The sequence below is a fragment of the Meriones unguiculatus genome, chromosome 12, assembly GCF_030254825.1.
Source record: "Meriones unguiculatus strain TT.TT164.6M chromosome 12, Bangor_MerUng_6.1, whole genome shotgun sequence".
NCBI lineage: Eukaryota > Metazoa > Chordata > Mammalia > Rodentia > Muridae > Meriones > Meriones unguiculatus.
This window is the reverse complement of record NC_083360.1, coordinates 86,123,909-86,146,706: the sequence shown is the minus strand read 5'-3', so window position 1 is coordinate 86,146,706 and position 22,798 is coordinate 86,123,909. Positions and strand designations below refer to the sequence as shown.

At 58.0% G+C, this 22,798-nt stretch overlaps 1 protein-coding gene across 3 annotated transcripts; it reads left to right on the top strand.

Moving 5' to 3' along the window:
- Window positions 1–3,506: 3,506 nt before the first annotated feature.
- Window positions 3,507–22,041, top strand: Podn (podocan). Of its 3 annotated transcripts, none has more exons than XM_021661127.2 (13): window positions 3,507–3,660; window positions 5,445–5,562; window positions 7,402–7,437; window positions 9,696–10,012; window positions 11,191–11,284; window positions 12,429–12,493; window positions 13,266–13,375; window positions 13,968–14,124; window positions 14,443–14,558; window positions 14,818–15,475; window positions 18,138–18,286; window positions 19,116–19,323; window positions 21,163–22,041. In XM_021661127.2, exons 4-12 carry the CDS (start codon window positions 9,701–9,703, stop codon window positions 19,294–19,296), a joined length of 1,842 nt encoding a protein of 613 aa, XP_021516802.1. In that variant the 5' UTR covers window positions 3,507–3,660; window positions 5,445–5,562; window positions 7,402–7,437; window positions 9,696–9,700; the 3' UTR covers window positions 19,297–19,323; window positions 21,163–22,041. The 3 variants fall into 3 exon arrangements, with proteins under 3 accessions (XP_021516802.1, XP_021516795.1, XP_060222077.1); XM_021661120.2 differs by having other exon boundaries at window positions 7,402–7,463; XM_060366094.1 differs by lacking the exons at window positions 5,445–5,562; window positions 7,402–7,437 and having other exon boundaries at window positions 3,570–3,660.
- Window positions 22,042–22,798: the final 757 nt, after the last annotated feature.

The following is a 22,798-nucleotide window of genomic DNA, read 5'->3' as shown; positions in this document are numbered from 1 at the left end:
ACCCGTCCTGTTCTGTGGTAGGCCCTTGGACCGCTGAATGGCTGCTGCACAAGAGAGTCTTGCTGAGCTGGAAACTGAAGACCCAAGTTGCAGTTCTGTCTCCAGCTGTGGTTTTCCCATTATTCTCTACTTCCTTGATGAACTTTGTTTTTGTGTGTGTTCATGTGCACATGCGTGCACATATCTTTGGAGGTCAGAGGTCCTCAGTTGCTGTCCACCTTAGTTTTTGGCACAGGGTTCCTCAAGCTGGCTGGCCAGTGAACTGGGATTGGCCTGCCTGAAACCCTGCAACATCCCCTGATTTTGTGTCATGCCTGGCTTTTGTGTGGGTGCTGGGGATCCAGACTTCATGTCCTCATGCTTGTATGACAAACATTTTTACCAATTGATCTAGCCTTTTTACTTTATTTTTTTCGGAGAGCTTAGAATTCACCAATTAAGCTAGTAAGCCCCCCGGGATTTGGTGTCCACCACAGCCCACCCCCAATTTCTGAGACTATCAGTGCATGCCATTGTGCTTAAAACAAACAAACAACCCTTGATCTTCATGCAAGCACTTTACCAGTAAGCCATCTTAGTAAGCCCCTGGCCCAAGTCTTGGCATTTGTCAAGAGCCTTCAGGCAGATGTGATAGTTGCAGGCCTATAAGCCCATTTACTTGAGAAATAGGATGTGAGCAGATCAAAAGTTTAAGGCGAGGGAAACCTGATAAGACCCTGTCTCAAAGAAAATTAAAAGGCAAGGGCAGGGCTTAGAGGTAAGATCATTTGCCTCCCACATGCAGTGGCCTAAGTGCAGTCCCCAGCCCTAATGATAAAAACAGCAGCAGCAACAGCAAAGCCTTCCAGAGACAACCCCACAGACCCAAACAGAGCTCTTATCTGATCACGCTCCTGCCGTGGCTTCGTGTTCAGGACTTCGCTGCTGGAGAAGGAAAAGGTCTTGAGTCCTAAGCTCAAAGCAGGAGGGGGTCTTTTCTTCTCTGCTGGTAAAGCATAATAAACAGCTCGCTGCTCCTCCTCTCTGCTTTTCGCCATCAATGCTCCTCCAGGGCCGGTGTGTCCTTCAGCCTCAGCTCTGTGTCACCCACGCTTTGTCCTTCCCCTCTTTTTGTGTTGCTTCTTTGTTTTTAATCAGAAGGCATCTGGCCAGGCAGTACAGGAGTTTATTTCTCGACTTGTCACCTTAAAAAAAATCTCCGTGTATATGTGTGTTGGTGTGTTAATACAGGCATGAGGGCTTAGGTGTGAGTGTGGGGAGATGGGACCGGCTCCAGTACCCATCCTCACCTTGGACTTTGCTGAGGCAGCTTTTGGGGGTTCTCCTGTCTCCACTTCCATCTCCTTGCTGCAATGCACAGCAATCGCAGACACATGAGCTACAGGGTGTGCGTTTACATGGCTTCTGGGTCGTCAGGCTTGTGTGGCAAGGCTCTACCTGCTGAGCCAGGTTTCCAACCCCCACCCCACCACCCTTCCCAGACAGAATTTCACTGTGCAGTCCAGCTAGCTGTTCCAAACTTGCTGTCTGCCCCAGCTAACTGCCAGGATTATGGGCACGCTCTGTGACTTTAGTCTTTGCATTTCTATTGGATGTCTCTTGGCGATTCATCAGGCCTGGGTGTCACTTTTTTTTTTTTTTTTTTTTTTTTTTTTTTTTTTTGAGTATTGACTGTGAGTCCAATGCTGTTGAGAGTCCAGGAATCTTTCTGTTTCACGTAGACAGTGTTTGACGTATAGCTTTACTTGTCCTTTGGGCTCAGATCTGCATCCAAAACCCGGGCTTGACACCATGCGCTGTCTTGCTCTCAGACGGATGCTGCCCCTGAGAAGCAGCGGAGGGGCCGAAGCAGCACAGGGAGCCGCAAGCGATTCCTCCAGACTGGGCCTCTGCCCTGCAGCTATGCCTTCGGCACCACACAGACACACAGACACAGCGTGTGTGGGCACCGGCTCAGCAGAGCTAGTTTTAAGAGTGTGTAGCGTTCCAAGTGGCTGGCCCCTAAAACAGCCTGGCCCTTCCAGGTCTAGTCTGCTTTACCCTACAATCCCTCCAGGGCCGGGAGGCCAGGAGAGTTAAGGACGGTGCCAGTTGCTGGTTCTCAGTGTGTGCTGATCCACCTCGTTCTGGAAGATTTTGGTTCTTGGGTGATCAGACCAACAGAATACATTTCTTTCAGCTCCGCTTGAGTCTAGGCTCTGTCCAGAAAACAAGAGATGCATCTCTGCTGGACCCTGTCCAGTCCTGTGATTCATACCAACTTTCAAGTTTGAGCTCAGACAGGATCGGAATTTGAGGCCAAAGAAGGCAAAATATTTCCCTTTCCCCTTCTTGTTAAGTTCTTCGGTGATGGGTAATGGAAACAGAGGGCTGTGGGTTCAAATCCAGACTCTGTCCTTACTTACCCACCTATCTGCCTGTTCCCGTCAGAGGGCTGTTGAGGCGGGTGGGTGGACCAGAACCCCCAGCTCTGAATGGTGGTGGTAGTTCCGCAGCCAGGCAGGGGCCAGCCACATCCTTACTTCTTCCATGGGGAAACAGCCTTCCTTTGCTGGGCTCTAAGAAACCAATGCCTGGCAGCGCGGGAGTGAAAGGTCTGGAGCCACTTTACCAGAGCCGTTGGGGGTCTTGGCAGCTGAGGTGGCCAAGTGGTCCCACGTGTGACTTATTATCCTTACCCATCTCTGAGAGCCAGGTGGGTCCTGCCCAAAGGCCGGAGCACGTATGAGAGGTTTGCTGCACAGCCGGAGGTGCCAGGTAGCACCCAAACCCAGTCCCACAAACCCTTTCAAACCCTTGGCCGCCCAACAGTGTTGCTTCAGCTGCTAGCACTTAACGCGCCTTTGCTCGGAACCATTTTCAGCTCCTGGGAGCAGAACAGTGCCTCAGTGCTCCGCGCTCAACCCCTGGCCTTCTCCGAGGCTAGGACCTTCCTGCGTGAAGATCCCGGGCTAATTTACTATCCTTTAAGGTTCAACCGAGTTGTGGGCCCACGGCCATGGAGTGAGGGCAGACGGTGGGGAGGAGGAGGAGGAATTTTGCCGGGAAGGGGCCCAGCAGGGTCTTGGCTGGGGCTGCCTTAGCCACAGCCCAGGACCCCGGGGTGGGAGAAGGGAACAGGAAAGGCGCTTGTGCCCGGGACGGCTACAGAGTGCTCTCAGGCATGGGGAAGAAGCTGAGCGCTGGGGCCCTGGATGGAAGGAGCCTGTCCGCAGGTGAGGGGGCCTGACTGGGTGCGGCCCTCCCCCCAACCCCCGCGCAGGCTGGCAGCCGGAGGTGGCGAGCCGGAGGCACCCCGCCTGGCCGGTGCTGGGTGGGGGCGTGGTGCGGCGGCCCGCCGGGGGCGGCGGCCGGGGTTCCCGGGAAGCGGGGCCTCGCCAAGCCTGGCGCCTGGGGCGCGGGCCCTCCCTCCCTCCTCCCCTCCCCTCCCTTCCTCCCTCCGGCCCTCCCCACGCCCGGCGGGACCCTGCGCCTGTGTCGGGAGAGGCCGGCGGCCGGCAGATGCTCGCGGGGCGGGGGCCGGGGGAGAGGCGGGGAGACAGAACCCACAACAAAACTTGGCGGCGCTGCGCGCGCGGCTCTCCTTGAATGACAGGAGCCCGGCGAGCGCGGCGGACGCCCGGGAGCCCGTTCCGCCCGCGGCGCGGCGCGCAGCAGCAGGTAGGAGCGCGGCCGGCCGGCTGGGCCGAGCGAGCGCGGGCCACAGGGCCGCTCCCGGGCCGCCCGCTCCGGCTCCTCGCCCGGAGCCCCAGCCGCCGCCGGGGAGGGTCGCCGCAGCCCGGCCCGGCCCGCGGACCCTGCGCCAGGGGCACGGGCGGCCACACCTCCTCAGCGGGGCAGGAGCCCCGTGGGCTCGGGATCCGGGGGCAGGGGGCGCCTTTTCTACTCGCTGTTCGGAGGTCCCGGCCCTCGGGCTCCTCCCGCCGCGCACATCTGGAAGGAATCTGCGAGCGGATGGGGAGGGGAGGTGGAGGCACGCGGCCCGGTGACAGGGACTGTGGGGGCAGGTGGAACCGGGAAGGGGCCTGGACCTCTGCGCTGAGCGCCTGGGCCCAGGGCATCCTGCGGTTTTCCCGTCGGTTCGTCGGGGGCTCCACCGAGTCCGACGATGACCGCCTTACGGACAGAAACGAGCACAGAAAGAGGCAGAAACCGGTGCCCAGGGCGCCTGGGCAGGTGAGGCGCACAGCCGAGCCGCGGGACTTGGCTTCACCCACCTCTGTGGGACCTAACTCGGGGCGCTGCGTAACTCCGGCCGTAACCCCGCCGTCTGTCTAGTCAGCTGCTTCCAGGGGGACAGGAGAAGGGGCCGGGCAAGGAGCGTGGTCGTCCCGGGTTGTGCCTGTCACAGAACCACCGTCAGCCCGGGGCTGGGTCGGGGTAGGGGGCGGACCAGGACTGGCGAGGTGGAATGCCTGACCTGCAGTCAGGTGGAAGAGGGGGGTGGGGTCGGCTTGGGGCTCCTGGGCTGGGGCCCAGGTTGGGAGGCAGCTGCAGCCAAAGCTGCTGGAGGAAAGCAGGCGCCCAGGCTAGGATGCAGGCATGCGAGAGGTGGCGCGAGGATGCGCCTTAAGCCACCTGAGCGTCTGCAGCGGAATGTGAGACTGCGCTCTGCCGGGGCGTGGGGCGCGACGAGGCAGGTGGGGTGCGAGCTGGGAAGACCTATCCTCCTCCACCCCTCCCCTTTGCCCTGGAAAGCCAAAATGACCAGACCCCGGGCTCACAGAGAGCACAGCCCTGGGAAAGTCCTGGGCTGCTCCGGGAAGCTTATCAATGAACGGTCTGGGGCTTCTGCCTCTCCCCCACCCCCGGCTCTTGGAGCCCTAGGCTCTGTCTTCTGTGTGCAAGGTAAGAAGTATCAGATCAGTGACTTTGTGCATCTCTGTTCCCTCTGTCTGAATCCTGAGTAGGAGGTGGCACCCGTGGGCTTATTGGAATCATACCTAAGGGTGCTGGTCATGACTTATTTGGAACCCTAATGGCTTCCTGGCATGGTGGTTGATGCCCTTTGCAACCTGTGCCTCCATGCCCAACTTCTACTCCCGGTTTACCCTGCTTAAACATCTGCCTCTACTCACACCTTGGAGGGCTTTTCTTTCCCTTTTCTTTTTTTTTTTTTTTTTTTGGGGGGGGTACTACTGCTCAGTCTTCAAGACCAGCTCAGGGGCATGGGCAGAAGACAAACTTTAGTTCCAGTCTTAATTTTAATTAATTAATTAATCTGTTTCTTTATTGTGTGTGTTTGTGTGCACACGCCATAGAACATCTGTGGAAGTCTGAGGAGAACTTGCCAGAACTAGCTGTCCTCCTCTGCCACATGGGTCCTGGGGTTGCAACTCCAGTCACCAGGCTTGGAGGCAGGAGCCTTTACTGGCTGAGCCGCCATGCCCTTGCTCTTCTTCTTTTTTAAAGACTTGTTTTTGATTATGCGTCTGTGTGTGCAGGTAGGTGCTGGCAGAGGCCACAGGTATCCGGTCCCCTGGAGCTGGTGCTCCAGGCCCTTGTAAGCCATCCCACTGAGTGCTGGACTCACATCTACAAGTGGAGTGCTGCTCATAACAGGTGGGCCATCTCTCCAGCCCCAGCCTGTTCTTCATCACCACCACCATCATCACATGCTAAGTTAGAAAGCAGGGAATCTGAACACGTGATAGTGTAGGTCTTTCTCCCCTGTCTTTCACAAATTCATTCAACTCCCAGAATGGGGGGGGGGGCTGTCAGCCTAACCTTGAAGGACAAGCTAAGACCTCTGGGCAGAGGTCTGCTGAAGAGAGGAGGTTTCTGGGGTGGGCAGCAGTGGGGACTATTTGCATTTGAGTTTCCAGCCTGCAGATTAGGGACATAGCTCCTGCCTACTCCCGAGCTTTCTACCGCTCCAGCAAATGGTAGCCGGGAAGAGAGCTGGGGCTCAGTGAGCATTCACTCAACACTCAGCACACATGCGGGAGGCCATCTGAGCATCTGCTCGAGCCCTGTCTGTTCTTCCTATCAGCTCTGGAATCTCGTCCCTGCTTTCCATCCCTGCACCAGCACTCTGGCCTCTTTGTCCCTTGCACAACCTTGTCCACAGCCTGTCTGTTGCCCTCCTCACTTCAGCATCTCCTCAGCTCCCAGGAACCAGGCTGATGCTCCATGGCCTAACCTGCCCTGCACTTGTGGCCGTTGTGCCTGCTTGTGTCATTCCCAGCTCTCACCTGCTACAGACAGTCTGGTGAGCTCCGGGGGCTTTCCACACAGACTCTGGCGCCAGGCCTTCACACACACCACACCGACTCTCTTGCCCTCTTGCCTGATGCTTGCCAACCAGAATGGCTAGTCAAGATTCGAATTCCTCTAGGAAGACATCCATGACAATGTTGTGCTTCCTCTGGGCCCCTGTGACCTCTATGCCTTACTGTCTCATCTCAGTCTGTGTGTCAGACTCTAAAGCAGGACCGGCCAACAAATATGATGTGAACCACAAATGCAGCTGTAAAGTGTTCTAGATGCCACATTAAGGAAAATAAAATGAAAGGCCAGAGGGATGACCCAGTGAGTAAAAGCACTAGGCATGCAAGTCTGAGTTCAATCCCCAGAACCCCCGGATCCAGAAGGACACATCTGTAATCTCAGCATCCCTATGGCAAGATGGGAGGCAGGGGCAGGAGAACTGTCTGGAAGCTTGATGCCCAGCTAGCATGGGGAATGCAGTGCAGGCTTAGAAACAAGAGTGGAAGGAGATGCTCCCGACCTCTATGCGCCCGCCATGGTATTCTCTCTCTCTCTCTCTCTCTCTCTCTCTCTCTCTCTCTCTCAGGATTTTTAATTTTTATCTTACCATGTGGCCTTGGCTGTCCAGAGAGAGGTCAAGGCCTGCCTCTGCCTCCGGAGTACTGGGATTAAATGCATGCACTACCATGCCCAGCTACAAATAACTTTTTTTAAGTAAAGTAAGATAGATGAACTTAATTTTGTTTAACCCAATATATGAAAAGTGTTACTCAGCCAATATAAAATGAACGAGGAATTCTACACCATTAGTATTAACAAAGTGTTTTTTGCATTCTTTTCTACGGTGCCGTTAAAATCCGTGCGTACTCAGTTCAGCGTGGACTAGCCACAGCTGAAGTGCTCTGTGGCCACATGTGGCCGTGAGCCTCCACAGGAGTGGACAGGGAATCATGAACCTCTCAGGCAGGAGCTTGCCCCAGGCTTCCACTAGGACCCCAGCACTGGGGAGCACCCACAAGAGCAGCATGGGACAAGGCAGAGGCCCCAGCTCAGCCTGGCCCCTTAACAGCCATTACGCTGGCTGACCCCACTGGGCTGCTTCTGCTTGCCGCTCTCTAAAGTAGTGATGGAAACACTTCCGGGCTGGTTCGATACAGATTGAGTGTTGATCTAAATTATGTGTCCACACAGATAAGCCTGTGGATTTTTTATGGAGACAAGCCAAAGGTGAGGGAGGAAAACCAGCCTGTCCAGTGAGTACCCTGTGTACGCGAGGACCCGCGCCTTCCCTGCGCCCCCTTCCTGTCCCCTGCTCTGAGGCGCACCCCACCTCCCCCTGGCTGCTTTGGCAGGAGACTGTGGAAATGGCTGTGGGGGGAGGGGAGTGCCCTGTGGAGGGCTGGCAGGGGGTGGAGGGCCAGGCTCTCACTTGCACTCACTGATGTGTGGGCTCCCTGGTCCTCTGCCAGGCTAGCAGGCTGGGGCTCCAGTCTGCTTAGGGCACATGGACTGTAGGGTCAGGGGCCTGGATGTCACTCTCTTCTCTTCCTGCCCTTTCTCTGGGATATCTAGTCCTCCCAGGGACCACTTTATACCCCCGGCCTAACTGAGCAGAGGACAGGGGTGCAGTCCACCTCACCTCTGTTTCGGGCCCAGGGATGGGTGCGAGATGGGGTATCTGAGGCAACCGGAACACGAAGCAGTGTCTGAAACAGTGCGGCCACGGGTGGCTAGACCGAGAAATCTAAGTGAGGTCTAGACATGGGATAGGGTGAAGAGGGGACGGTAGAATGGGTAACGAGGTGAGTGGGAGGGGATCATGCTATGGTTCTCGGCCTGTGGGTCGCCACCCCTCTGGCAGGCGCCTCCCATATCGGGTTATCACAGTTCTGGAGCAGCATGGAAATAACTTCATGGCTGGGGATATTAAAGGGTCATAGTATTCGGCTGAGAGCTGCTGGAGTGGAGTCATGGGAGGGAGACATTCGTGTTCATTCATTTATTGAGCACTTACTGTGTGCACCTCGTTGACCCACGGATTGCCCTTGGAGGGCACTCCTATTATCATCTCTGGGATAGGTGAGAAACGAAAATTTAGACTGTTTCAGAGCTTGCTGAAGTCTGGGGAGAGCCCGAGCTAAGCTCACAGCTCTAGCCATTGGTCTCCACGGCTCACCCTCCAGCATGGCTGCCAACTTCCCGGTGCCGTGGCAAGCTCTGGCCCTTCCTGCTGCTGCCCGGTTGGATTTCCTGAGGGAGTGTGAGGGAGCCTGGCTTGTGTGCTGGTGACTGCTCCAGTCAGGAGTAGGGGGCTGGAGCCCGGGCGTTCCCCGGGACGCCTCTCCCTCCCCCACTCAACGGAGCACGTACAGGGTCCTCGTGGTGGCAGCGGCTCCTGTCACCTGGCGACATCAGATGCCCTGTGTCCGTCGTCACGCTTTGTCCTGACAGGACTGTGGGGCTGGACAGCACCCGCCTGGAGAGGAGGAAGCTGAGGTGCAGGGAGGTGCAGTGAACTGGGGGGCGGGGAGGCTTTCGTTGCCCCCTGTTGCAACTCAACACACTCCAGGGACGTTTCTGAGTCCTTGGGGTGCTAAGCCCTGGCCCGAGGGACCTTGGGGACAACGGTAGCCGAGTATCCTCAGCCTGTGGCTGCCCCTGCTGCCCTGGGGACTGTCTGCAGGGGCAGGGGTCATGTGAACGTGTCGGGTCCTGCTGAGGTCGGCTGAACATCAGGAGCGGGACCCAGCCGGTCACAGGACGGCAGCAGACTGTCACCTCTTTGCCTGGCTTTGGGGTCACTCAGCCCGAACCCACACGTACAGTTACCCTCAGCCCAGCTGCTGTGACTTCCAAGTGCTCACAACCCAGCTCGACTATTGCTAAGTCTTGGGAAGTCTCAGACTCCAACCCCCTACACACAAGCGCACGCGCACGCACACACACACACACACACACACACGAGAGGGAAAGGGCATTTTGAACAAAAATAATAGCAGGTGCCAAGGCCTGGAGCGAGGGGCCCCTCGTGGGCCCCAACAGTCCTGTGTAAGTGAGGCGATGGTGGGAGAGGGAGCTGAAAGAGGGGCAGGGCCCAGTCCTGGGATCCTGCATGTGACCTGGGGTCACACCTGCCGTGGGAGACACAAACGCTTGCCACGTTGACCATGTCAGGGCAACAGGAGTTTAGCAAAGTCTGTCCAGGTCCTGCCTCAAGCTTCCTTTCTGTGAAGTGGGAGAGCAAACACTCCAGGACCCAGGCTGGTGAGGGTCACAGAAGCCCCGACGAGGACAGGGCTCTATGGCCCTTCTATCCCCCGCCGCAGGGAACATTTCCGATGAGAGAGGGTTGGCAGTCGTGAAGGTCGAGAGTGGCCAACTGCCTTCTGACCTGTCATGGCTTCCGATGGCCGTCGCTACGTGCCCAGTGGATGTGCCCGTCGATCAGCTGGCACGGAGGCGGGCCTGAGCCACTCCTCCCACAGGCACCATGGCCAGCGGCAGGGGCCTGCCACTCCTGCTGCTGTTGCCGCAGCTGTTCCTGGGCCCCGCGCTGGCTGTGAGGGCACGTGAGGTTGGCCGAGGCGGCACCCGAGGCCCCAGCCCCGAGGAAAATGAGTTTGTGGAGGAGGAGCAGCCCGTGCTGGTCCTGAGCCCTGGGGAGCCCGAGCCAGGCCCGGCCACCATCGACTGTCCCCGGGAGTGTGCCTGCTCCCAGGAAGGAGTTGTGGACTGCGGTGGCATTGACCTCCGTGAGTTTCCAGGCGACCTGCCGGAGCTCACCAACCACCTCTCCCTGCAGGTGAGACTGAGCCGGCGGTCGCCCCCACCCCAAGCCTTCAACATGGTCGCATAGCTCCTTTATCGCCCAGATCCTCCAATTTTCGCCGCTCCTCACCGCCCCCAGATTCAGGGTGTCAGGACAGATGAACCTCACGGAGTCCTGGTCCCATCCTTAGGGCACCGGCGGCGTCCTGGTTACAGAGCCCCGAGGTGCAGCCTGTTTTCGTGGAGGAGTCTGGGCTAGTCAGCTCGTAGGGTGAAAACGTCTCAGCACAGGCGGGCACAGAGTTGCCCAGCCGCTGACTAGATAGGGCACCGCTAACACACCGTTGCAGAAGGGGATCCAATCCTAGAAGACAGTGCATACAGTGAGGGTGCCAGCCCCTGGCTCGTCTCTCCAGGGAGATCCCAGGAAGGCGGGAGAGCTGCCTGTCACTCCGGCAGTGGGGGCGGGGCTGGGCAGGAGGAGAAGAAAGGATGAAATGAAGGCAGTTCTTACAAGGCTCCTTTGCCCCAGTCACGTACAGACTCATGTGCCTGCTGTGGGTGCCTCTGGTTCTGGGAGGGGTGCTGGGAGGGACGTGATCCTACCCTGACTTCAGGTGTTCACAGGTCAGGGGTCAAACGGACAAGTTAAGAAGTCAAATAGAGGTGAAAGGGCTTAGCCAGGCAGGGGTGGCACACGCCTCAAGATGTGATTAAAATCGCAGCACTCCAGAGGTGGAGGCAGAGGCAGAAGCAGGTGGATCTCTGAGTTCGAGGCCAGCCTGGTCTACAGTGTGAGCTCCAGGACAGACAGGACTACAAGGAGAAACCCTGTCTCAAAAAAACCAAAAAAGAAAAGAAAAGAAAGGAAAAAAAAAATGGGGTGGAAGGAGAGGATTTAGGCTACGGACCAGGCCCTGGAGGGCTTTCCAGAGCACATGGTCAGAAACCTAGACTTCCAAGGGGAGCGGGGACTTCAGGGCCAAAGCAGGGAAACCGCTTCTGCTTAGGGCATGGCTCCAGGTGGCTGCTGGTGCAGGTCTAACTCTGGGCAGACCCCTGCATGTGGGCTCTTAAAGGTGGGGCTGGCACACGTTTGCGCCATGCCCTGGCTGCCTCAGGAGACACTTCCAAGGCAGGTGCCCCAGAGAGGGAGGCTTCGCCGCCACCACCACCACCCCCCCCCAGCTGCTGCTGCCCGTCTCCCCGCAGAACAACCAGCTGGAGAAGATCTACCCCGAGGAGCTGGCGCGGCTGCAGCGGCTGGAGACGCTGAACCTTCAGAACAACCGCCTGACTTCCCGAGGTGAGAACTGACTTCCCCAGGTGAGGGACACTCAGGCTGGGGTGAGGAGTGCAGGGGAGCAGGGCGGGGCCTGAGGGCCCTGGTGGCCACTGGGAGGACTCAGTCCTGCAGACCTCAGGGTGGAGGGAGCCCAGGGTTGCGTGGGGCTGGCAGGGAGGCTCTCTGATGTGGGCCCGAGCCTGCTGTGGGTGTCTGAGACCCAGGAGGTGGGTCCCAGGCCGTTGAAAGCAAATGCCTCCTGGGACCTGGCCAGAGATTCTCCAATTTGCAAGGGCCTTAGGATCCAAGAGCAGTGTTAAGTTGCTTTTTTTCCCCCCGGAGACAAACATAGTACATAATTGGGGAAAATACATAGTACGTAATTTTGGAAAAACAAAGTGGGAGGGGAAAAAAAAAACCCTTCACAATCCCTCTACTTTGAATTATCATTGTTAAGATTTTGGTATTCTCCCTTCCCTTGTTTTAAAAGAAAGCATCTTTATTGATGTATAACTTATATGCCATAAGCAACCCAATTTTGATGTGTTTTAGTGAGTTTACAGTTACAGCCACGACTGTGCCCTGCAGTCATTTACCCTAGGTTTTTTTTTTTTTTTTTTTTTTTTTTTTTTTTTTTTTAACACACCAAAGTTGAACTCCTACAATAGCAGCAGCGGCTGCTTTGCTTCACTTTAGAAATTTGTTTCTCTCATGGCTGTTTGCTAGCGCGCTCTCTCTGGCTGTCCTCGCACACTCCGCGGAAAGAGTATTCCACCGAGAGAAAGCCCGTGGTTTATGTAACTGTTCTCCTTTGACTTGGACCTGTCCCAGCATCTGGGGGTCCTGGAGCAGGAACTGGATGTCAGAGGCCAGCTCGGGGTTGGAGAGGAGCCAGTCTGACTGTACCAAGCTATCTGTCAGCAGGGGCCAGCTTGGCTGCACCTGCCTGTAGGTGGGGCTGAGATTGAAGAGGGGCAAGCCGTTCCCAGGGAGCCCTTCTTTCTGGCCGGAATTTTAGGCTGGGCCACTCAGTCCCTCAGCAAGCTTGGGCCACGTGAGCAGGAGAAAGATGTCAGGATGGATGCTGGAACTGATTGCGAGTGGGTGGTTCGTCTGCTCCCTTGTAGCATCTTCTTTATCCAGGGCTCTGACCTGTCCTTTAAAGGGCTCCCAGAGGAGGCATTTGAGCATCTTACTAGCCTCAATTACCTGTACCTGGCCAACAACAAGGTGAGGGACATGGAGTATGCGGGTGGGTGGGCTTCCCTGAGGTGGACGGGCTCCCCTTCCCTCCTGCTTTTCTCTTCCCTTGAGCTCTGTGGTTGCTCCCGGTGTCCTTCAGCCTGGCCTCTGGGTCCCTGTTGCCCCGGATGTTGAGAAGGGGCCTCATACTGTCTGCTATAACCTAGAGCATGTCTGATAATAAAGCAGCCATGGCCTCCAGCACACATGGGCAGAGGGAGAGCCCAACATGTCACACAGGCACTTGGAAGGCTTCTTGGAGGACATGGCATTTGAGCAAAGCAATGGAGGGCAGGCAGGTTCTAGCCTGGGCCCAGGGGAGGGCTGTTCAGTTGAGGTAGTTTTCCTGCTCCCTGGTACTCAGGTGGGAGGGTCGTTTGAATCCAGGAACATGAGATAAGCCTGGACACAAGGAGAACTGCTTCAAAATGTATAGAAGTAAATAATAAAGTATGAAGTGAGGCTGGCCTTCCCTTCATGCATGGGGCAGTGAGAGCAGCTTTTCAAATCACACTGTTTCTTCTGACCTCTAATCCTTCCCCATGGGCCCAGCAGGCCACCAGAGCAAATGGCTTTGATTGCCAGGCTAAGGGCTGCACAGGCTGGACATATTTTGTTTGCACAAAAGATGGAACAAGTTTCTACATTAGAAGTTCCAGGGAAGAACCAAGGGAAGGGGAGCAGATGGGCCCTCAGTGGCAGGGCCCAGAGCTCGCTTCTGCACCTCTATTGGTCTCTCTGCCGGCTCTTCCCTTTCCAGCTGACACTGGCACCCCGATTCCTGCCAAACACCCTGATCAGTGTGGACTTCGCTGCCAATTATCTCACCAAGATCTACGGACTCACCTTTGGCCAAAAGCCAAATCTGAGGTCAGAGGAATGAGCCTGGGTGTGTGGGGTGAGCATGGAAGATTTGTGGAAAGCTGAGGCAAAGCCGGAGATGCAGGCGGGCCCTGAGAAAGGGTGCGCTGGGCCATGGGCCGTGGGCCATGCTCAGGGCTGTGGTGAGGAAACTTTCACCCAGGGCCTGGCGGAGCTCAGGATCCAGAAGCTGAGACCTGAGGGGTAGGGAGGCCTTTGTCCAATAAATGAGGAGTAGTACCCTAGGCATGGGAGTGGTGGGGTCTGAGCAGAAAGAGCAGCTTCCGGAGGGTGGAGCTGCCCTTGAAGCTGCTCAAGGCAGTATGACCACTCCCAAGACTTCCACACCAAACTTCATATGAAGGAGCAGGGCAGGGACCAGGAAGTCCTTTTTCTAGCAGGGTGCTGAGCCCTCGGCCCCTGTCCCTGACCATACCGTGGGCTTCTGAAGCTCTTTTTAACTCCGCATCCCCGGGTTAAGAGGGTAGAAAAGTGCCCCGGGCCCTCCTCCCAGCCGGAGTGAGAGTTGGAAGGCGCACAGCAATGCTGGCCGAAGGGCCGGGGAGCCCGGGCGGGGTGAAGACTTGGGCCTCCACCGCAGGTCTGTGTACCTGCACAACAACAAGCTGGCAGACGCTGGGCTGCCGGAAAACATGTTCAACGGCTCCGGCAACGTGGAGATCCTCATCCTGTCCAGCAACTTCCTGCGCCACGTGCCCAAGCACCTGCCACCTGCCCTGTACAAGCTGCACCTCAAGGTGGGACGCTGAGGTGGCCAGGAAGGGTTGAGGCCGACCCAGGGCCCAGCCCGACCCAGGGCCCAGCCCAGCACCGCCGAGGGAGGGAGAAGCGTGGCCCACGGGTCTGAGAGTAGGTGGCAGGAGTATCAGCCACCTTGGGGGACAGTCTGGGCGTCTGGCCTTCAGCGTGGGTTCGAAGGGGCTCACCCCACCTGGTGCTGCAGGCTCGACTGTCCCTCCCGGCAGCCCCCAGATCCCCTGCACACCCCACCCGGAGCAGGGCAGTCTGGTCCTCGCCTCTGCCTCTCACTCCACCCTTCCCTCTCTCCCCTTCAGAACAATAAGCTGGAGAAGATCCCTCCCGGAGCCTTCAGTGAGCTGAGCAACCTTCGGGAACTGTACCTGCAGAACAACTACCTGACAGACGAGGGCCTGGACAATGAGACCTTCTGGTGGGTCCCCGTGTCGCTCAGTCCTCTGCATCGCCACGGCACCCGGCAGTGTGGGCCAGTGGGCATTCGGCTTGTCCCCAGCTGGGCGCGGCTGTGTGTCCACTTTTCCTTCTTACTGTCTCCGGAGGAGCTTTGGGGCTTCTGTCTGCGACCGTTTCTGTCTCCGGGAACCAGTCACGCGTTTAGAAAAGGGCCACAGGGATGACAGGTGTGGGACATGGGCGCCTGCCTAGCCTCTCGATTCCCTTCTTTCTCCCAGGAAGCTCTCCAGCCTGGAGTACCTGGACCTGTCCAGCAACAACCTGTCCCGGGTCCCGGCCGGCCTTCCCCGCAGCCTGGTTCTGCTGCACCTGGAGAAGAACGCCATCCAGAGCGTAGACGCCGAGGTCCTGACCCCCATCCGCAGCCTGGAGTACCTGCTGCTGCACAGCAACCAGCTGCGGGCCGAGGGCATCCACCCGCTGGCCTTCCAGGGCCTCAAGCGGCTGCACACGGTCCACCTGTACAACAACGCGCTGGAGCGCGTGCCCAGCGGCCTGCCCCGCCGCGTCCGCACCCTCATGATCCTGCACAACCAGATCGCGGGCATCGGGCGCGAGGACTTCGCCACCACCTACTTCCTGGAGGAGCTCAACCTCAGCTACAACCGCATCACCAGCCCGCACGTGCACCGGGACGCCTTCCGCAAGCTGCGCCTGCTGCGCTCCCTCGACCTGTCCGGCAACCGCCTGCAGACGCTGCCTCCGGGCCTGCCCAAAAATGTGCACGTGCTCAAGGTCAAACGCAACGAGCTGGCCGCCCTGGCGCGCGGGGCGCTAGCTGGCATGGCCCAGCTGCGGGAACTCTACCTCACAGGCAACCGACTGCGGAGCCGGGCCCTGGGACCCCGTGCCTGGGTGGACCTTGCTGGCCTGCAGGTACTGAAGGACTGGGCCCAGACGAGAGAAGATGGTGGCTGTACTAGGATGGCCGGCCTGAGCCCTATTCAGCTGCTAGAATGGGTGAAAGTTGTGCCAGGAGCCAGGGTCCCCAGAGAGATAGCCAAATGGAGCTTGTCCACATTGGATGCCCGCTGGGGAGGACCTTAGGGTCGGAGGGCCATGGCCGCGCAGTCCAAACTACCTCCAGGTGCCAGAGCAAAGGGCACGGTGAACACAGGAGCCTGTGTCTGGGCTGGCCAGGCCGGCTCACCACACACAGACCCAGGCTTGAGACGGGTGGTCAGGGTGAGAGGTAGTCATGGCTGCAGGTCTAGGTCCCTGGTTCAGGGGGATGAGGGGCAGCATGGGCTCAGCCTCCTGAAGTACAGGAGTAGGTGCTTGCAGAAGCTGGGCCTTGACCTTGGAGGCTGGAACATTGCCCATGTTGATTTTACCTTTCACCGGAGGGCGAGGGTGGGAGACCCTGACCAAAGCCCTCTGGGGTCAGCCAGTGGGTGTGGCTCCTGTGACTGACTATGGAGGGATGGCCCCAAGAACCAACCCGTTTTAGGGACAGTGAGGTGAGCAGTGAGCGGGTGGAATTCACCAGAACACTGAAGAGGGCCCAAGCCTGCCATGGCAGCTCTGCTCCCCTCCCAGGGCCATTGATGACAGAGCTGAGAACCTCCACAATGCTGTCACCTCTCCCTCACACCTCCTCAGTCTCTTGGGGCTCCCCTTACTGAGGACTGTAGGCCTAAGGACCCGGGGATTGCCTGAATTCTGGGTAGGAGGAGAGGCCTACGTTTTAGAGAGGCCCACAGCGTGTACCCTGGCTGCTTCAGAGAATCCCAGGGAGAGGTGGAGGCAGAGAGGAGTCGGGAGGTACCCCGAGCTGAGCAGACGGGTGAGGCAGCGGGTTGTGCAGCATGGCCTCCTCATGTAGCCCGCCCTGCTGAAAGCCACACATCAGAATCTGGCCTCTGTGCTGCCCTGATAGCCTTTCCTCAGTCTTGGCCCCAAACCTCCACACCTGCCCCAAACCTCCACACCTCTTGTTGCGTTTCTTAACTCTCGAAGGGGGAAGGGCCACACCGACTCACACTTGGAAGCAGCCCTTGGCAAACTCCTGGTCTCTGCTGCCTGTCTCAGCCAGCACCTAACACATCTAAAGCTCTCTAGTCACGCTGCTAATGCCCCAGGCCAATCCGCCCTGTTTCAGAGCCGAGCCTCACTGTCCTAAGAGCTCACCGCTCCTGTACCTGAAAAGCACCTGCTCACAGGCACTCCTGCCCAGTCTTCTGTGGCTCCCTGTTCCCTTGGGGTCCCAGGCCAGATGCTCTGCTGTGGTTTCCGAGGCTCCCTCTGCTGCTGTCCCAGCACACGCAAACACTGTTCCTTCGCCCGGAAGCGCTCTACTTGCCTTTCTCACTGGACACATCTGTTCATTTGTTCCTTCCTTCGTTCTTTAAGTCTGGGAGGGTCCCCACAGTGTACTCAACACAGTCCTGGAACTGGGGGTCCCGTGAGGAACCAGGGCCGGGGCCGCCGCCCGTGTTACAGCATACCTAGGATTCATCCTGAGTGTCACTTCGCCAAGGAAACATTCCTACCCTTTAGGAGGGCCAGGCAGGTCAGCCAACCTCCCTAGCCTCAGCCTGGGTATCTGGTGAGTGAGCAGGGAGACATCACACCATGGCTCTTCTGACAGGTGGCTTGCTCCTTTTGCCTGGAATCCACCCTGCGCTAATGCCCTGGAAAGCATTTCCTGGCTCAGAGCTGGGTGAGGCCCTTCCCTACACCCTCATTACAGCCAAGCCCACGGCTTGTTTTGTCAGGCTCTGGTCCACCGGCACAGCCTGTCTGGCTTCCCGAGTGCGGGGACGGATCTCCACAGAGTCCGTGTCCCCAGGCCCCCGTGGGCACCAGCCGTCTCTGGAATGGACGAGGGGGTGATAAAGCAGAGAGTGGGGAGGCTGCCAATGGCTGTGAAGACAAAATGGGAAGCAAGCCCTGTGGGCCGGGGAGGTGACAGAGTTGGAAGTTTCGGGCTCTGCTGCAGTCCTGATGCTGGCTGACCAGCTGTGTGGGATCTGGGCCTCAGTGTGATGAGCCTGAACCCCAGCCTGTCAGGGTGATGAAAGAGCTTAAAGATCATGGCAGGCAGCACTAGCGAGGGTCTGGAAAAGGTGCATTGGCACTCTGAGGGGCAGCAGGGGTGACCAAAGAACCAGGGTAAGTCAGTTTTCCTGCCCCACTTCCCTGGCTACGGCTTCTTGGCTCCAAGCATGAGGTGACTCAAGCCTGGCCAGCCTGGGGCCTGCTTGTGCCCTGCACATGTGGATCCTGACGTGTTTAGTCTGATGGGAGTGACAGGTGGGTTCAAGACTGTGACATGCAGGCTGTGGCTTCACGTACAGAGGCAGAAGGAGCTGGCTAGGAGCTACACCAATTAGAACAATCTGTGGAGTCCGGCACAGCATGTTCCAGACCCTTTGAAACGGATTAACCTCACTGAGCTGTTTCCCCACCTGGAAAATGTGGGTTGTCAGGCCCCTAGGGTTCTCCTTAGACACAGATAGAATGTGGCTCAATGGCAGCCTGTGAGCTGTTGGCAGGGGGGGGGGGGGGTCCTTGACTCCCCTGCTCCTCTCTGCAGCTGCTGGACATCGCTGGGAACCAGCTCACCGAGGTCCCTGAGGGGCTCCCCCCGTCTCTCGAGTACCTGTACCTGCAGAATAACAAGATCAGCACCGTTCCTGCCAATGCCTTCGACTCCACCCCCAACCTCAAGGGCATCTTTCTCAGGTAGGAGGTCCTGGCAGGCCTGCCTGCACCCCCAACAGGACAGCAGAGGCACGGGGAAGCAGCTTCCAGGGGGAGAGTGGGTGTGGAGGCTGGCTTCAGTGCTGTCTGGCCAGGGAGCCCTGGGCAGGCTGCAGGACCCCACAAGCCCGTGCCTCCTCAGCCCCCGAGGGTGAGCACAGCTCTGCCAGGCCTGCCGTGGCTTAATGATGGGAGAGGAATCCCAGAGAGCATCTGCCTACCTCACGGCTGCGAGCGCTGTGTCCACAGCCAGCCAGGTGGGGCTGAGGTATCGGGCACATGCCTAGGTCCCCACGGGGACTTCAGGGAATTCAGACTCCCACAGACTATCCATACCCCAACCCTCCCCACCCCCAAATCAGAGAGCAGACAGAAGGTAAGATAGCAGAGGCTCAGGGTGGTGACCCTGGGGTGATGTGACTTGAGTGTCTGAGGCAGTGTTGGGCCTAACATCAGGGCTGAGTACATCCCTTACCAGCTCAGACGTGGCCCAGTCTGTGTGCCAATCAGAGGGTGGCAGAGGCAGCTCCCGTGACTGCCACTCTGCCTGTGAGGTGCACAGAGGGAGACCTCTCTTGTCTTGAAGTTGGCAGTCCTCTGCCATCCCCTTCCTCTGAGCTGTGGGTGCTCCAACAGGTCTATTCCCCATGATGCACCATGCTTCTCCCCCCACCCCCCTCCCACCACACCATTACAACTTTCTGTGGCATTTCCCGGGCACCCACTCCCTGCCCACTCTCCCTTCTGAGCTGGGTAGGCATGACGGCAGCAGCCTGGCCTCCTGCCGCTGACCCCGTGGACCACCACCCAGGTTCAACAAGCTGGCCGTGGGCTCCGTGGTGGAAAGCGCCTTCCGGAGGCTGAAACACCTGCAGGTCTTGGACATCGAAGGCACCTTTGAGTTTGGTGACGTTTCCAAGGACCGAGGCCACATAGATGAGGAAGAGGAAGAAGAGGAGGAGGAGGAAGAGGAGGAAGAGGAGACGAGATAGAAGCAGAGTGACACAGATCTGACCCAGGTGGGTGGTCCTCGGGATGCCCCCCTCTGCTGTCCCTGACCCGTCCTGGGTTTCTGTGTGTCGTCCTCACCTTGCACTTTCACTTTGAAAACCTGTCAGTTCATTTGCAGGTCGGATTGCACCATGGGAGAGGCTGGTGTGTGTGTGTGTGTGTGTGTGTGTGTGTGTGTGTGTATGTGTGTGTGGTTGCGCGTCCATGGAAACCAGTGTGTATGAGGCATTCTGACACAGGGAGAGGAGCAGGTGCTGGGAGATACCTGGAGATGGGGGGGTAGGCCGGAGATCGGTGCAGACACTGAGGAGGCTGCCAGAGCTTGTCCAGGGCATCGAGGGAGAGAGCAGCCACATGGACAGGGAGTTTGTGCACACATGTAACACAAGCATCTACACACGTGTACATGCGTACACGCTTTACTCCAGGGCACAGTCACAGGCAATAACATGTGGATGCCTGTGTGCGCAAGTATGCCTGTGGATACATGCACAGAGGCGTGTCTGTGGGTACCGGTCCACACAGGTTTACATGTGGACATGCTTATTCACACACACCTAGCATGAGCACAGACTTCCCTAGAAGCTGCCTCAGTGCGAGGAGCCTGAGGGAGGTGGACACTGCTGAGCATCACTGGGTGTCCTTGTGGCTTCATGGGGGGCCACTGAGGGAGCAGTGAGGTGGCGAGAATGACGGGGAAGGCAGGGAGTGCATTTGCTCTGGGGTGGTGCAGGAGGCAGGAGGCCGGGTAAAACTCATGGAGACCGTCCTGCTTGGTACTCCTTTCGGCTGGCACAGGCGGCATGGACGGCCATGGGCTCTGCTGTGGGGTGCAGGGAGGAGGAGAGTGGGTGTGGGGCCTGCCGTGAGGGTTGCAGGAGGCCGGTGATTGTCCCGTTGTCGTGGGAGGGCCCAGGAGCTGGGTGGCTGCTAGTGGCCAGGCTAGTGGCTTGATAAAGTCACAGCCGCCCGAGGCCCTCTGCTTTCTGCCCACACAGCGGGAGATGCTAAGCAGAGACTCGGATTCACCCATGGCTGACCTCTGCAGTGATGTTGTGGGAGCAAAGAAATGGGCTATCTTAGCAGTCTCTGTCCTGGGGGCCAGGCTTGGCAAGGAGGAGGGGCAGAAACTCGGGGAGGGTGTTGAGACCCGGGCAGCTGATGGTGGTGTCCAGGTAGAGAGCAGAGGTCAGAGGGCACTCTCTAGGGTTAGTTAGGACTTCAGGGAATGTGCTAGGAGTTAGAAAGCCAGGCTCTGGCCATGGAAGGAGGCTGCTGGTCATGCTACAGTTAGGATGCTGACTTGAAGTAGGTTCCGGAGCAGAGGGGAGCTGGTGGTAGGGTGGCTGTGTGGATGGGGACAGGGCAGCCACTGATGGTAGCAGGATGCATGGCAGGGTTGTGAGCATGAAGGGGCAGACCCAGCTCCCAGAGCCAGCTACGGACGCACTATCCTTCAAAACTAGGGATCATCAGGTGGTGGTGGTGGTGCACGCCTTTAATCCCAGCACTCGGGAGGCAAAGGCAGGTGGGTCTCTGGGTTCGAGGCCAGCCTGGTCTACAGAGTGAGTTCCAGCTCTCTGGCTCTCCTGAGAAGGGCTGTGGAGTACTGGGATGAGGGAGCATCTTTCTTCTCTGTGGAAGTCTGGCCAGTCCAGTCAACTGAGCGGACTTCTGGGAGAAGCCCCAGGAGTTCTGAACTCAAGGCCGGCACCTCCTGGTTTTAGACTCCCAGGGCACCCCCTCATTCCCACCCACAGTGGCCTGGCTTCCAAAGCCCCCTGCTTCTGACCCCCTTCACCCAAAGTTGACCGTGGCTGTCCCTGACTCTCCACCGTGTTCCACAGGACGATGGACCACCGGACTCCTTTCTGCAGCCGGGGCCTGTGCCCCAGGAGTGTCCACTTCTGACACAGCCAACGCTGAGCCCAAGGGGCTTCTGAACACCACAGGCTGAGCACAATCTTGTGTCCCACCCTTTTCCGGCAATGAGTATGTCACATAGCCAGACACGTGCAGATACTGCTTTACGACCACACCCCCAGCTTGGCCACACAGAGAGCTGACTGCCCATGACCCTCCAAACCAGCTCTCTGCACAATCACACACACACACACACACACACACACACACACACACACACACACACTTTGACCTCTGAGTCCACACTGGCCTGAAACACTCAGGCAGCTCCCTTCCCCAGTGTTCACATACAAAGAGTGGCCTATGTCACCAAAAGCTCTTGCTTCCAGCCACTTAGGGCTGTAATGGTCAGCCATACCCCTTGTCCTCTGTTCTCCCCCTTGGGGACTCAGGGTTGTCTCCTTGCTCTGAGGCCTTCTGAGACTCACAAAAGCTGGCTTTTGTTTTGTGCCTTCCCTCTGGGGAGCGCATCTTCTGCCTTCCACCATGGCCTTCCCCCACCTAGGTGCTGGGCAGTCCGACTGCAGGGCACCCCTTTCCTGTTGTGCCCTGGCAGGTCACGGGCATTTCTGAGGAGAATCTCAAGAAGGTGTGGGAGGGGAGGCAGCTGTGCGGGGCGGGTACTGGATCAGGGGTGGCGGTGGCGGCAGCTGCATTGGTCTTTAGTTCTGCAGAGAAGTTCTGGGTACCTTTGGTTTTCTTTAAAGAGGGAAAAAATATGAGGAGATTTAAAAGAAAATATCTCAAAGCTGATTTTTCCTGTTACAGAAAAATTAATATAAAGCATTACCTCTGTCCTCGCAGCCGCGCTCTGTGTGTGTGTGCGTGCGTGCTTCCCTCCAGGCGCTGGGCTGGCATCTGCCAGCCTGAGGTGGGCGAGATCCAACAAGCAGCACCCCTGACCTGCAGAAATGAGGGCCCCACCAGGACTGAGGGGCTCCCCCAGGCGTGGCACGGGGAGGAGGGATGGGCAGAGGAGCAAGGCAGGAAGCCAGGGAGCACCCTCTCTCAGGGGGTGGAGGTCTGCCTTTAGGCCTTCGAGTTTCCCTGGGTTCCCCCAAGCTGAGCGTCCAGGCAGAGGACCCTCGGGCTGCCTGGGTCCCACCTGGGGTGCCACCTGGGCAGGGAGGAACTGTTATAGACGTCACTGCTGGGGTTGGTGCTGTCCACGTAGGGAGGAGGCAGAGGGAGGATGAGAGCGCTCCAGCAGGGCTGAGCTGGGGACGGTCCCTTTAGGTATTCTCAGGGAAGAGGCGAGGCACAGGCCTAGTATGCCAGCCCCAATGAGAGGGAGCTGGGCTTGGGTCAAAAGCTGTAGGGAGGTGTACCTCGCCGCCATTGGGATCTAAATGACTGTGGGGATCCCCCTGACCCGGAAGTGTGTGGTGTCTGTCAGCGTCACCAAAATATAGGACTCCTGCTAGCAGGGGAAGGCAGCTGGCCTCCTCAAAGGTCGCAAGAGGGGAGACAGGGAGGGCCAAATGAGGGCATGCGAAGGAAGGAGGAAGTAACTAGCTGGACATCTGCTCTCTCCCAGGTGGTCAGGAACCAACCGAGGGA

Bases quoted from the DNA above. Each gene is read 5' to 3' on its own strand.
- Podn (XM_021661127.2), top strand. From the start codon at position 9,701: ATGGCCAGCGGCAGGGGCCTGCCACTCCTGCTGCTGTTGCCGCAGCTG. The intron at 14,125-14,442 runs GTGGGACGCTGA...TCTCCCCTTCAG, and splicing joins TGTACAAGCTGCACCTCAAG to AACAATAAGCTGGAGAAGAT. The intron at 14,559-14,817 runs GTGGGTCCCCGT...TCTTTCTCCCAG, and splicing joins CTGGACAATGAGACCTTCTG to GAAGCTCTCCAGCCTGGAGT.